Below are 13,706 nucleotides of genomic sequence, written 5' to 3'. Positions count from 1 at the left end.
GGGGGAGAGGAAGGAGCGAGCTCACGAGTGACCAACACAGCAGGTGCTGGGAGCAGGAGGCTGGAGCTATGGAAGGTTCTTGAGCTCAGCCCTGTCTGGACCACAGGATGGCTTTGCTGAGGTAACAAGCATGGGAGCTTGATCATGGAAGGTGTGGAGACAGTCTGGGGCTCTGGCCTTGAGGGAGTGGCCTGTCCCTGTCCCTGCCCTAGCCCACCACGTGACCTGAGAGAACGAAGGCAAGAAGGTGCTGGACCAAACAACTGATCCGCACAGCCTGGGGTCCTCTGACCTCTCTGGGGGTCTCGAATGCAGGAATGGAGTCTGTGAACTGGTGTCCATATTCCTCAAAGCCAGCTGCCAGACACTGTGTCTGTCCTGGGGGAGGCTGCCCAGGCTCGTGGAAATGTCAAGTGCCCGTCTTTGCTCGGGGCTGACATCAGCTCTGCGTGGGAACAAAGCGCATGCTCATGCCGAGCCTGTCTGGATTGGCAGTGATCTGCGTCCTTGTTTGGTTTCAAAATAGGGGGCCCAGAAGGAAAAATCATGAAAGATGCCCTTGTTGGAAGAAACGTCGAGGAGCCCAGCGGATCGCCTCCCTCTGGGCTTTGGCTGAGACGAGGCAAGAAGCACACACGCACTCCCCAGTGTCTGGGTTCCTAGGGGAAGCTGCCAGTACACCTGCTCCATGGGAGGCCCCGGCGGGGGGGGGGGGACCTTCATTATACAGGTCTTTAGAGTCTGTGGGAGGCATGGGGGGGAGAGGGGAGGAAATCTTGTCCATTTCCCATCTGTAGGGTGACTCAGGCCTGTCGGGCAATCTTATCAACAAGTTGGTTGTTTCCTCATTTTAGAGATGAAGAAACAGAGGCTCAGCATGGTCAAGTGACTTGTCCAAGGTCACACAGCTCATCACTTTTGTTTAACATGTATGTGGGGGCTACTATGTGGCTGGCACTGACCTTGCAGCTGGGACCGGATGGAGTAAGGAAAACAAAGTCCCCCCCCCTCACAGAGGGGTCATCTTAGTGGGTGAGAGAGACAACACAGATAAACAAGCAAGAAATGTCAGGCAGTTTCTGTGAAGCAGATTCCACAGGGAGATGGGGCGGGATGTGGCTGGGGTGGGACCAGGGCAGGCCTCCGTCAGGATGTAGCATTTGTGCGGAGGCCTGAACGACAGGAAGGAGGCAGCCGTGTAAAGAGCCCGATCAGGTGCCTTTCCCTAGAACGTTCCAGTGGCCTGAGTGGCCCCTGACAGGTCTCACTGCCGGTGCTCAGCTGCAGGGTCAGTTTGTGAGAATGAGAGGGCCAAAAGAAGGCCGGACACACAAGAGAACAAATCCTTGTGAAGATGGCCCAAGAGCGTCCACGGGGCTCCTGGCGCTGCCGGATGTCCCTGCTGCCTGCCCCGCCGCCTGGGGCCCCGGGGTAACAGCAGCTCACGAAGGCCTGCCTCATCCGGTCTGACCCAGGCCAGGTTGTCGATCAAGGCAGTGACTGAATCCCATCCTGTGAGGGGACCGGATGTCTTCGAGGGACAAGTGGACACAGGCAGCACGTGATGGGCGGGCTTCTCTGGTTCTATCTGATCCAGCCCCAGGAAAATTGAATGCTCTCCCCGTGAGGCGGTGGGGGGCGGCTCGGCCCAGCGTGCGCATCGGCAGTCGGCCCGCCTCATACGTAAGGGCGGGCTTGTGGTTTTGCAGCCACGCGTGGCTGCCCTGTTCTCTTCTTGGCCTGACTCTTGCCATTTCTGAGATCCTAAGACAGACTCCTCAACTAGCCCTCTCTGCCTCACAGCTTAATCGACCAAAGGGAACCAGGAAGCTAAACCGGTGCCCCTCTCGGCACCAGGAGGCCGGCCCAAGTGGAGCTGCGTGACAGCGAGGACGGGGCACAGGGAGCACAAAGCCAGCTGGGCAGGGCCCTGCCCCCCATGCCTGGGGCAAAGCAGGTGCTAGGGGAGGCCCATGGGCTAGGGGTTGGACGGGGCCATTTGTGACAGGGAGCATGCCCACTCGTCTGCGCCTCAGTCACTCACCTGAGAGACGGTGCACCCACCGCCTCCCTCTCAGGGTGCTGGGCGGACACCAAGACTCCAGGTCTCGGGCCAGCAGTGCTCCCAAGGGCCTCCCGAGGGACAGCTGAGGAGGGCTCCACCGTTCTCAAGGTGGAGCCCTGTGCCTCGAGCCCCTTCCCAGCAGAGGGGCAGGGGCATCTGGGAGCCTCAGATGCCACCACCCAAACACTGAGCTTTGCTTTGGCTCCTAAGCAGACGCCCTTGTTAGTTCTGTAAAGCACGAAGAGGCTCGTATTTGTGGACTAGTATTTATAGAAAGTCCTCCACCCAAACAAAACCGAAATAAAGCAAAGGAACTGCCTGAATGCCGACTATCTGGTGACGGGGGAGGGCGCCCTCCTGGCGACCCGGAGCTGTCGGCCACAGCACGGCTCACACACCGAGAACCGGGCGCCCTGTCAGGAAAGGCGAGAGCTGCCCACGGCCCCGCCGCTGCTCACAGGGCCTGGAGGACTTGGTCTGCGGCAGAACGGTCCCCTCCCCGGATGCGCGGGGACCGGGAGGAGGGGGGGTGCCGGACACCCAGCGCTGTCCCGCCGGGCTGTGAGGCCGGCCGTGCACGTCCCATGAGAAGGCTGGTGCCGCCGGCTGCGGAGCGAGACCGGAGGAGGCGTCCAGCCCCCCAGGCCGCTGCGACGTACACGAGACCCGAGTAACAGCACTCTTAACACCCGATGTGTAAGACCACCTATTACTCTTTCTTTATTGCGGTAAAAAAGTGGTTCTATTTCCAGAGACCAAACAGCATCACAGAGACATTCTCGGCAGAGGATTCTCTTTGTCCGCAAGCCCTCGCGACGGACTTTAAATCTGCTCCCCTGCGGAACGGAGCCGGCCTCGTGGTGCGGGGCGGGAGACGCGGCCCTGCACCGCACAGCGGCCGGGGCCTCGGAGCTGGCCTCCGACTGTCCAGAGTCCGGGCGCCCCGGAGGCCGCACGTGGCAGCCAGTCCCTGGGGTGTCGCGGGGCAGGAGCCTGGGAGCTGGGGAGCTGGGGAGGGATCCAGGGCGGCCTCCTGACTTCTGCTGCACCACTGACGGTGGGAGCCGGCACGTGTGAGTCCCCTGGGCCTGCCTGGTCCTGGGCCCGCAGTCTCTGCCCTCCAAAGGCGGAGAAGGCGTGCTCTCGGGGCCTGGGCTGGCCCGGTCCCGTCCCCAGGCGTAAGAGTGGGGCGTGTCTCTGAAGCCCCCAGTCACCCAGGGCACCTGGTATCCAAGAACCTCCTTCCCACTGTTCTTTCAAATGCGCCCCCCGCCCCCGGCCTGACTCTTGACCCGTTTTCTCCTTAAAGCCGGGCAGACTCATCGTCAGTGGTAAAGACGACTAATTGTAGTGGCTCCCCAACCTGTGGCGGTGAAGGGAAAACAACGCAGCACCGGCTCCCCCCGATCCGGGGCCTCCCCGCTCCTGGAGGAGCCTGACAAGAGCGGCCACGTCCTCACCTCTCCTGCACCCCCATGTCTGGGGGGGGGGCCCAACCACACCCAGCCTACCCCCTCCAGTGGGCTCCAGGACCAGTGCTCCCCTTGGACCCGTCCCCTCTCGGTCCTTTTCACTTGACCTGCCCCTGTGTAGTCACCCAGGCTCCCCACGCTTCCCTTGGCCTTCCTGAACACTGACTACTGGCAACAACTTGGGAAGGCCCAGGGATGGGCGCAGGCTTCGAAGGTGCAGGTGCCACACGGGGCTCCACTCTGGAGGCTGAGGAAGGAAGGGGGGAACCCCCAGCCAGGGCTGCAGGGGCAGAGAAAGCGGCGGCTGCCGGACCCATGGCATGCTGGGCCGCAGAACATCTCGCGCTCTGCCGCACACGGCAGCCCCCACCCCCACCCCCCGGCCAGCGCGGCTTCCACCCTGAGCTGTCTGTCCGAGAAACAGCAACGGTCCTGGCTGAGTCTGCCTGAGGGAGGGGCCTCCAGCCCCCCACTGCCGGTGGCGAGGCCAGGGCCGGTGTGCAGGGCTGCTCTCCAGGAGAACGTTCTCTGCAGCACCGAGGACGGCGGGGTGCGAGTGTGGTGCAGGCTGAGGACCGGGCGCTCCCTGGGCCCGCACGGCAAAGGCAGACCACAGGAAAAGGCCCATCCGGCCCCAGAGCTCTGGGCCCCCTTGTCCCCAGGCCTGGTCCTGCTCGGGCCACATCCCCCAGCCGGGGCTATGGTGCCGTCATCACGCTCTGCTCGCCATGGTCCACGCTCCAGAGGCGGTAAAACTCAGCAAAGTCCACGTAAGGCTCCACGCGGCCGCCCTCGCCAGGCGGGAGGGAGTGCACGGGCCGGGAGCGGAAGAGGCCTCCGTCCGAGCTGGAACTGCTGCTGTGTGTGTGCGTGGTGGTGGACTGCAGCGTCAGGGTCGGGCTCTGGCTGTGGGGACCGCAGGGGACAGGCAGTCAGGAACAGAGAGGCCCCTCAGGCCACGAGAGCCAGCCCGGTCAGATGTTCTTAAGGGCTGATGAAAACTCAAAACGTATTTTCCAAGCTCTAGCTCTACATGGCTCCTTAAGTTAATTAGAATTTAATAGAACGGATCACTCGGTTCAAGGGCTTGATCACCACACATCCGAGTGGCTACAGTATCGGACACAGAACATCTATCTCCCCTCAGAACAGTGCTGAGCTAGAGGTGATCCACTCCAGCCCCTCCAAATCCCACTGACCACAGGCAGACAAGGGCTCTTCTCCCCAAAAACTGGCTGGGTGGGACAGGCCCCCTGTTGTCAGAGCTCCCTGGGCACCCGGCTCTGTCACAAAGCACCTCACAGCCGGGCATTACCTGCGAGCCTGCCGTCCCACACACTCCTAGCACTGCCCAGAACCTAGCCCTGGCCCACCCACAGTGGGGCCCACCTAACACCCAGACGCAGGCTGAAGGGAAGGGGCCATTTAGGGTCCCCAGGAGCAGAGGTACGGCAGGATGGCTGGTTCTCCTGCCTGGCCTGGGACCCGTGCTGTCCCGCTCTGCCTCTGTGGACACTGCTGGTGGTTTCCTCCGGGCAGCCCTGCAGTTGGGATGCCCACCACTCGGCTGCCTGGCAGGCCCCTCTGGCCCCCAGCAGCAGCAGCTCTGGTGGCAGTGGGGGCAGGGAGCCGGAAGGCCCCCTGGGAGGCCGAGGCCAACAGCACCACTCCCTCCTGGGCGGCCCTTCCAATTGGCCACATCCTCTGAGTGGGCTGGGTGTGGCATCCCTATTATTCTGCGCAGGGCTGGAATGTGGAAACCAGATCCCGGTCCCCTGGGGTGGTGGGGTTGGGGGGGGGTGGACATTCCACAGAAGGGAAGCGGCTGGAGGGACACAGACCTGTGAGGCAGGTCTGCAGCGAGGGGGGCCAGACGGCTCACCCCTAGACTCTGGGCCTCCTACTGCCTCTGCCCCTCCGCCCCCGCCCCCCCGCCTTAAACTAGACGACTCACTTTAAAGCTAAAATGGGACGCTTTAGTCAGAGCACCGGCTGTGACCAGCCAGCAAAGGCCAAACAATGTCCCCCAAGCATGGATGCCACCGGGGAGGCTCCGAGATGGAGAGAAGATGGAAGAAGAGAAAAGAACAGGGGAACCTTCCCATTAAAGGGGCCCGCGGGAAAGCACAAACAGCAGGCTGTCCGCATGAGCGGCCTGCCTCCTCCCGGCCCGCCTCGCCCACTCGGCCCCCGCACCTCCACTCCTCCCAGGTCTGGGTTCAGTGAGCTGCTGGAACCTGCAGGGCTGCCTCCTCCTGCCTCCGGGTCTGGGGAGGACCCCCAGGGATGGAGCTGGAGGATGTGAGAGGCACAGGACCCCAGCGCACCTCACCCAACATCACTCGACCCCAGGACTTGGCCCCGTGGCCACTTATGTCCAGGTACTGAGGGCTGTCCCAGGAGGCAGGCTGTCCCAGGAGGCAGGCCTGCGGGAGGCTGGGGGCGGGGTGAGGGCTTACTTGGTGAGGGTGGGGGTGGCTTCGTCCAGGGTGGACGCGCTGTGGGCCCCATTGAGCAGCTGGCCCTGGGAGGGCATGACGAGGGACAGGGTCACGCTGGTCTTGCTGGTGCTCTGGGCACTGGAGTACGGCACGGAGACGGGGTACACACGTCCTCCTGCAGCTTGGGGAGGAAGAGAGCAGAGGGCCGCAGGGAGTGGCTGAGGGGAGATCCCTGGGGTGCTGGGAACAGGGCTGCTGTGGGGCCTGCTGGGGGCAGTGTCTGAGGGGCCGAGTAGGTGGGCAGCGGCCAGGCCTGGCTCCCGACACCGCCCCTTGGGACAGTGAAGGGATGTCTTGTCTCAGGGCAGACTCTTCCAGACAGCAGCGGGGGGGGGGGGTTTCATCTCAGCAACAAAGCACCAGTGGTACTTAAAGCAGGAAGAGCGCATGCGCTGAGCTGCCTCGAGGAAAGGGTTACTGCCAGGCTTCCCATGGTGCTCTCAGCCGAGGGGTAAGCTGAGGTTGGCCCAGCAAAAATCTGGTTGCAAAAACAAGTTAGAGAAAATCGGGTGACCCCGGTGTCTGTGGGGAAACAAATCCACTGCTCGCACGCTAAGCCCTGCTTGTCTGAAAAAAGAAAAGGAAACACAGCCCCTAGGAATTGATGGTCTTGACACTGAGCAGCCCTGGGAGAGAAAGAGAAAAGGACCAGCACCTCTCTTCCTGAGCAACCTGATCACAGAATTACAAAGGCAGAAAATAAGGCGTCTCAGCCTCACCCCCGACAAGGCCCAGGGACAGAGCCAGGCTTCGGGGGACCCTCTGTCCACATGTCTAACCTCGCCTCCCTCTCTTCCTTCCAGAGCCTCAGCTCCTCAGTAAAAGGGGGTGCCACCTGAGCCTCGGGTTTTCAGGAGGCCTGAGGGAACTCCGTGGACCCGGTAGACACCCAAGCAGTGGCAGCTACCATCCCTATTATGTGGCTTTGTGGCTTGGCAAAGCGCTTGTTCACGCACTCAGGCCTTTCGGAGGTCTGCCAGGCAGGTGCTAGGATCCTCATTTCACAGGCAAAAGGGAAAAAAAAAAAACAACAACAAACTCAGATCAGAAAGCTTAAAAGTCTGAGAGACCAGATTAGAATGGTTCCAAGCCAGGCCTCTGGCTCCACGTCCACTCCAGGCAGCAAGGCCCACCCCAACCCCGGGCCTGGCCGGCCTCCTCAGGTAGGTCCCCGTCTACGCTGCACACATACCTGGGGCCGGGGACGGTGTGGGCTGGCTCATCTCGCCCAGCGGGTAGCCAAAGTTCCTCACCAGCAGGGTCATGTCCTCATGCCTCGGGCAGAACTTGGCACGCTCGCCGCCGCTGGCAAATGTGTCCCCATGGATGCGCTTCACCCGGTCCACCACGGCCTGGGCCACGGCATCCAGGGAAGTCTGCTTGGCGAACTCTGTGTCGATCATGGCGGCGATCTCCTGGGGGGAAGGGGGAGCTGGTGAGGAACAGGGAGGGGGCGCCCAGGACTGCAGCCCACGACTTCAGAGCTGAATCCGGATGCTTAGGGGGCATCAGCCAAGCAGGTGGAGGAAGTCTTCACCAGCCAAGCCTGTAATCCGAGCCTTTCAAGGTATTCAGGATAATTCTTCTGGAACTTTCTCATTAGAAAAGGTGTGACCTTGTGATCTCTCCAATTGTTGGCTTCCACACCAATAAAATGGGGGATAATATCCGCCTCGCTGGGTTATTAGGAGGATTAAATTGCACAGTGGATGGGAGGGCACTCTGGAGACCACGAAAAAGCCTGGTACGAATTGCTGTTATTATTAGGTTTACTTTCCTGGAACAAACTTACTGTAGGCTACATTACACCATTTTTGTTAGAAATAGGGAATACAGAATGAAGACGGGGCTCAGAGAAGTCCACTATCCAGTTTATTCTAGAACCCAGCAAAAGCCACTGGGTAATTCTTTGGCGAAGACCAAAAACAAGGAAAAGAGGGAAAAAAAAAAATCACACTGACAATAAGTTCACAAACACAAACACAAACTCCTCCACATGATGGCTAGCCTGAATCTCTTGGAGGTAGGAGAGCTGGGGCAGGTCACAGATGACCCAAGCCCCATCTGGGTCCATCACTGACCAGCCATCACCTCAGAACCTCAGGCAAGCCCCTGAACTCCATGAGCCCCAAGTTCCCTAACTCGACGTGGGCAGTGAGCCCCTGCCTCCTGGGTTACACGGCTACTGGCAGGAACGGTAAGGAACGGTAAGACAAAATGGATGAAAAACCTTGAACATGGGTTATCAGGAGACAGGCACATGAGACATTTTCCTCCTGATTTTTACTTAAAAAGAGGACAAAGCAGAAAAGGTTACTTTCCCACAGGAAGCACAAACGGAAGGAGACCCCACAACCTGAATTCACTATCCAAGGTCAGGAAAGGGCAGCTTCCCTTCAAAATCATCCTTGAGGTGACTGTCTCGAAGCCACAGCGTCAGGGACAATTGTCTGGCACGTGTGCTCTCAGCACAGGAAAAATAAGCGGGTCCCACTGGCAGGGGACCTAAGCTTATCACACCTCGATCTCACCACAGCCCCCAAAAGGCAGATGTTATCACCCCCTGTGTCAGGGAGGAAGAGCAAGCTGTGAGCGAGTGCAGCTCAGAGGCGAAGGGAAGGGAGAGGAGGGGAGGGGAGGCGGAGGGAGGCCGAGGCTCAGGCCATACCCTCTGGGCCCTCCTCCTTGGACCCGGGCCCTTCTCAGACACACTCCAGAGCAATGTGCCCCTGGAAATTCACTTCCAGGGGCCCTGGGGACAGACCCTGCTTCAAGCCCAGAACAAGCACAGCTTTTGGGTGGGATGGGTGTTCTCAGAGCGCTGGACATTTTCTTCCCCCAGCTTTGAACGCACAGAAGCTGTCTGGTGAGGGCATTTGAGAACCGGAGCTCTGGGTCCCTCCGTGGAGCGAGCAGGAGGGCTGCCTGGGTCCCCAGGGGAGCACACCATTCTGCGGGCTGGCTGGCGGCGCCCTGCCCGGGCCGGGCTCACCTGGTTGGCCTGCCCGGGCCCATGGGCAGCCTCCAGAGCCTTGTAGAGCCCCTCCGACATCAGCACCAGGAAGCCAGTCACCCCATCCAGGGGCTGCGCACCATGGATTTCGGGCTCCGCGATAATCGGCTTGGACTTGGCGGCACTGTGGGAAGAGAGTGTGGGGAGAGCTGTGCTTGGAAGGGCCCCAGGGGACATTTCTTCTGCTGAAGGCAAGAATCCACCCAGGATGTAAAGTAAAATGCACATGTTAACAAGAGGAAAAGAAACAGAGGAAAGAGAAAACCAGAAAAACAGACCTATCTTCTGAGGGTGGCTCCTGACGTAAAGCTCTGAGGGCCCGGAGGGCCAGTGTGGCCGCTGGGGTCAGGACGGTGAGGGTCGTCGGGTGCCTGATCCTGGCCCCGGGCCCCATCCCCTGTCCACAGCGCCCAGGCGGTGGCAGGAGGGACAGCACGAGGGTGGGGATCACTTTTAGAAGCCCACTTCTCCCGGGCTCCTCCAGAACGAGTATCCACGCATACCCCACGTCCACTCCCCAGGTGCACGGGGACCCTTCACTGAAGCACTGGCAGAGCCAGAACGTCACAGAGCTCCAACACGTGCGCACGCAGAGCCAAGTCTAAGACGTTCCTGGCAAGAGCACTTGGAAGAGCAGAGTCTGGAAATATCCTGGGTGCCCATGAGTAGGGGCCGGCGAGCGCCGCTGCAGGCCCGCTCCGGGCCCCTGGGAGCCGTTTCAGAGAGCGCCGCCAGCCTACCCTGCGCTGCGCAGGGGGGAGGACAGCATCCATCGGGAATCGAGGGGGGTGCAGGGCGCTGGAAAGGGTAGGCCAGCCCCTGTGGGCGTTTTGGGAAGGGGGCTACCCCCCCCACAAACACACCCCCACACACATGTGCACAGGAGCTCCGGGGCAGGATGCGGGAGAGACCAGCAGCTTCTGGAGAACGAGTCCAGGCTCGGGGTGGGAAGAAAACTTACTTTTCACTGTGTATCCCTGGCGCTATCTGAATTGTTTTGAACCACATATGTACTTTCCAATTAAGCAAACAGAACCCCACAACTTAGAGACAAAAGTTTCCAAACTCAACTGCCTAAATCTTGTGAGAGTAAGGAATTGTAATCATGCTTTCTAGGCCATGAGGAGTCTGGCTCCGATGCTGGGGACTTTGGTATGATCCCTCAGAGCTCTCTCTGGTTGTGACGGCAAATGCTGTAATGGGCAACACACACCTCCCGGGCCCCCCCAACACCTCATACACCCAAACCACACCCCCACATACATACCACAAGCCCCCCACACCCCACACACACCCCACATATATACCACGCCCTTCCACACACCACAGATATACACACACCACACCCCCCCACATGTCTATTTCCCAATCAATATTAAGGACGTTGCTCTGGATTCAGGACGCCTGGGTTCAAGTCCTGCCTCAGCCCCTGCTAGCCCTGTGACCGGGCAGGCTCCCTGATGTCCCTACAGCTGTTTCCTCAGATGAACACACCTTTGGGGCAACAACAGTACCTACCTCACAGGGCCTGAGTGAGGACTGAGTAAGACTGTGTGTAAAGCGCTGGGCACAGGCTTGGCACAATAACGGCCCACAATCATCACTGCTGCCCATTTGCTGCTGTGAGCCCTGGGTGGCACCCGGAAGGGAACTGTCCTCGGAGGGCCGTGTCCGCTTCGTCTCGCACCTCTGCCCCAGGCCCAGCCCCAGGCAGCACTGACCAGCAGGCCTGTGGGCCGTCCCTACCTGCACCTGGTGGCTCGTGCCAACGCTGGTCACTCCTATCAGGCCCTGCGGCACTGGCTACTGCCCTTGGCTTTGACTCAGTTCCCCAACCTGACCCCTTGCCAGCCCAGCTCTCCGGAACCCCCACTCCCGGCCTGTTGGGTCTAGGGCCACACACCAACCTCTCCGGAAGGAAGAAAAGTCTTGGGCTCTCAACTACCTCAGCTGCATCTTTGTGTCCCTAGAGCCTAAAATCTGCTTCTGCCCAGACCCTCTGGCCTTACAAACAGGGGACAGCTAGGCCGGCTGCCTACCTGAGTAGGTCGATGTCAGTGTAGCCGTATTTGACCTTGTAATCCCCGATGCGTCTGGTGCTCTCCTGCCCACAGATGATCCCCACTTGCTTGATCTTTCCTGCATCTAAACCTGCCAGAGGGAGAACAGGACAATCCCAGATCCTGTTCATCATGAAGAACGAAAAGAACGGCATACAGACATAGCCCCCAAAACAAGGCAAAGAGGACCCCCTGAACGGAAAATGAAGTCACATCAGGGCACCCTAGGGAGCAGCTCACACGAAGAGCCCCAGTGCCCTCAGTGCCCAGCCCCACCAGAACGCCCCCTCCCGCAGAGGCCCTGGGCAGGGAGGGAGCGGCTATGCTGTGGTGGCTGCAACCTTGGGACTTCTCTGGCCTCTTAGTCTCTAGCAATCATAGTACCTACTGCATGCTCAGTACTCCTAGAAGCACTTTCCACATAAGGGCTCTTAACCCTCACGATGCCCTGCGGCAGGTGTTACTACGATCCTCTTTACACAGATGGGGAAACTGAGGCACAAAAAACTTCCAAAATTCTGAACATCACCAGCTAGTAAGGGGCAGAGCTGGGATCCAACCCCAGGCAGGCTGGTCCCAAGCCCAAGGTCAGCGCCTGAGCACTTCACTCCTCTCCCTACACAGCCCCCAGAAGAGGACAGAGGGTGAGCCATGGGGGCCGGCCCCACGCTGACGCACCCAGCTGAGAGAGGCGGAAGAGCTCGTCCTCATTCTCTGTGGTGTGGTCCACGTTCAGCTGGGTCACCTGCAGCCCGTCCACCGTGGATTTGCATAGAAGGGCACGATTTGTACCTGCAGGAGAATTTGAGAAGCTGAGCCAAGTCTGCATAAGGGGAGGATACGGGGAGGAACAGACATGTTGAGCGGAGGGGGGGGGGGGCAGGCATCTCACACAGGGAGATCCTTGGAACGAGCAAAGCAAATAGGCTGAGACCACTGGGGTGAGTCACCAGTCAGGGCATGCTGCTGATATTAAGGAATCAGGTTAAACTTTCCCAGTGTCATCCTAGGATAATTATGATTTTACTAGGAGACCTTCTCTCTAGAGAGACGTACTGAACTATTTACAAAGAGATAACATGGCACGATGTCTGGGGTTCATGGGGACAAAGGGGTGGAGAGGAAATGAGACTGGTCTCGCGGGGGTGACTGCTGGGGCTGGGGGATGGGCACACACGGGTGTTCACTCCCTGCTTTTCACCCTATCTTTTCACATTTTTGAGTTCTGTCCACAATGAAATCTTAAGGAAAAGGGGGATATTATCAGTGGGGTCTCTACACTGCTCCTATAGTAATCTGCACCCTGTGGGTAGGACCTTCTTGGGTTCCCAGATGGCCTCTTCTTTGCCCACAAATCCAAATATCCTTATGGCCCCTCACCCAGCCCATCTCGCCACCCTTCCTGGGATGCCGAGTGGGTCTTCCACAGCCAGGCGACCTCTTCCAGAAGAGGAAGCCACTGAGGTGACCCAGAGAGGGGACACAACTCGCGCACGGCCAGTTGGGGGCAGAGTGGGGACGAAAGCCGGGAGGCCCGCCTCCTAGCCGGTACCGCTAACTCCCCGCACTGGGACTGGGGCATTCCTGTGCAGAAATAGGGAAACGGACCCCGTGGCCCCAGGAGACACGGGCTGGAGGGCTTACGTGTCTGGGAAGCAGACTGTCCAAAGAACACACAGACCTTGAGGCTGATCTCTTGCCCAGCACTCCCCGCCCTGGGACACGTAGGTGGCTCACCGACATTGGCGACGTAGAGCTTGTTGTTGAGCAGGACCGCCACGACGGCCATGGCTCCTCCCGAAATCTCCCTCTCCAGTGCCTTGAGTCTTTCGAGGATCTTCTGATACTGAGGAGGCAGCTGGTGCTGAGGGACACCCTACAGGCCAGCATCAGGGGGTCAGAGCAGGCTGGGTCCTCGGAGACCATCTCACCAGCTGTCCCTCCCTTAAAAGGCAAGGATCCGAGGGCCTGGCCAGGATGAAGCCGCGCTGCAGCTCAAGGGCAGGCTTCTCGCAGGAAGGCCAGACACGACCTTACTCGTCCTGTCAGTTCTGGAAGTGCCGGTGGCTGATGTGGGTTGGGGGGGGTGATGAGGGCTTATGGACAGGTTCAGGTCGAGGAATGAGCTGGAAGGGCCTTTTCTCACATCCTTCACTGCCCACCCCTATGCCGAACCCAAGTGAAGCTGCCCACAATGGGCCAGGGAGGCCCCTCGGTGGGGGGGGGGGGGGTGCCTCTGCAAACGCACTGTTGCCCAGTCCCTCAGTCAGGAACTTCCCCCTAATTCCTGCCGCTCTGGCCCAGTCATGTCAATGGCTGGGGAGTGACATGGCAGGTAAGTCCCTGCTCCTCGCAAAGCTGGGCCTTGGGGTGCTTCCCTGGGGTAACAGGCTGGGGAGATCACCTCTGGCAGCTGGGACTGGAGGCTCGCCTTCTCAGCCAACGCGTCATCAATGGACTCCAGGAAGCTCCTTTCTACCACATCGAAGGCCTGGAGGCAAAGAGACAGGGAGGGGGGTCAGGGAAAAGGCCAGTTCAAAATACCATTGTCACCAGATACTGAAATGCCTATTAATAGTGACAAATTCTGGGGGC

The 13,706-nt window shown here is 59.7% G+C and overlaps 1 protein-coding gene across 2 annotated transcripts in view; it reads right to left on the bottom strand.

Annotated features, from left to right (window-relative positions):
• Window positions 1–2,760: 2,760 nt before the first annotated feature.
• The window catches only part of TAB1 (TGF-beta activated kinase 1 (MAP3K7) binding protein 1), a 32,305-nt gene continuing 21,359 nt past the window's right edge, over window positions 2,761–13,706 (bottom strand). For both annotated transcript variants that reach the window (XM_028115381.2, XM_028115379.2), the window contains exons 4-11: window positions 13,516–13,602; window positions 12,849–12,987; window positions 11,790–11,903; window positions 11,091–11,202; window positions 9,031–9,175; window positions 7,231–7,453; window positions 5,997–6,159; window positions 2,761–4,443 (exon numbers count right to left, since the gene is read on the bottom strand). In XM_028115381.2, the coding sequence (XP_027971182.1) occupies window positions 4,236–4,443; window positions 5,997–6,159; window positions 7,231–7,453; window positions 9,031–9,175; window positions 11,091–11,202; window positions 11,790–11,903; window positions 12,849–12,987; window positions 13,516–13,602 (1,191 nt within the window). In that variant the 3' untranslated portion in view covers window positions 2,761–4,235. The remainder of the gene's footprint in view (window positions 4,444–5,996; window positions 6,160–7,230; window positions 7,454–9,030; window positions 9,176–11,090; window positions 11,203–11,789; window positions 11,904–12,848; window positions 12,988–13,515; window positions 13,603–13,706) is intronic.

Source organism: Eumetopias jubatus, unplaced genomic scaffold, assembly GCF_037043125.1.
Source record: "Eumetopias jubatus isolate StellerSeaLion01/CBP00866 unplaced genomic scaffold, mEumJub1_p1.0 scaffold_8, whole genome shotgun sequence".
In the NCBI taxonomy this organism is placed as follows: Eukaryota; Metazoa; Chordata; class Mammalia; order Carnivora; family Otariidae; genus Eumetopias; species Eumetopias jubatus.
The sequence above is the reverse complement of the archived record's forward strand: the minus strand, read 5'-3'. Positions and strand labels throughout refer to the sequence as shown.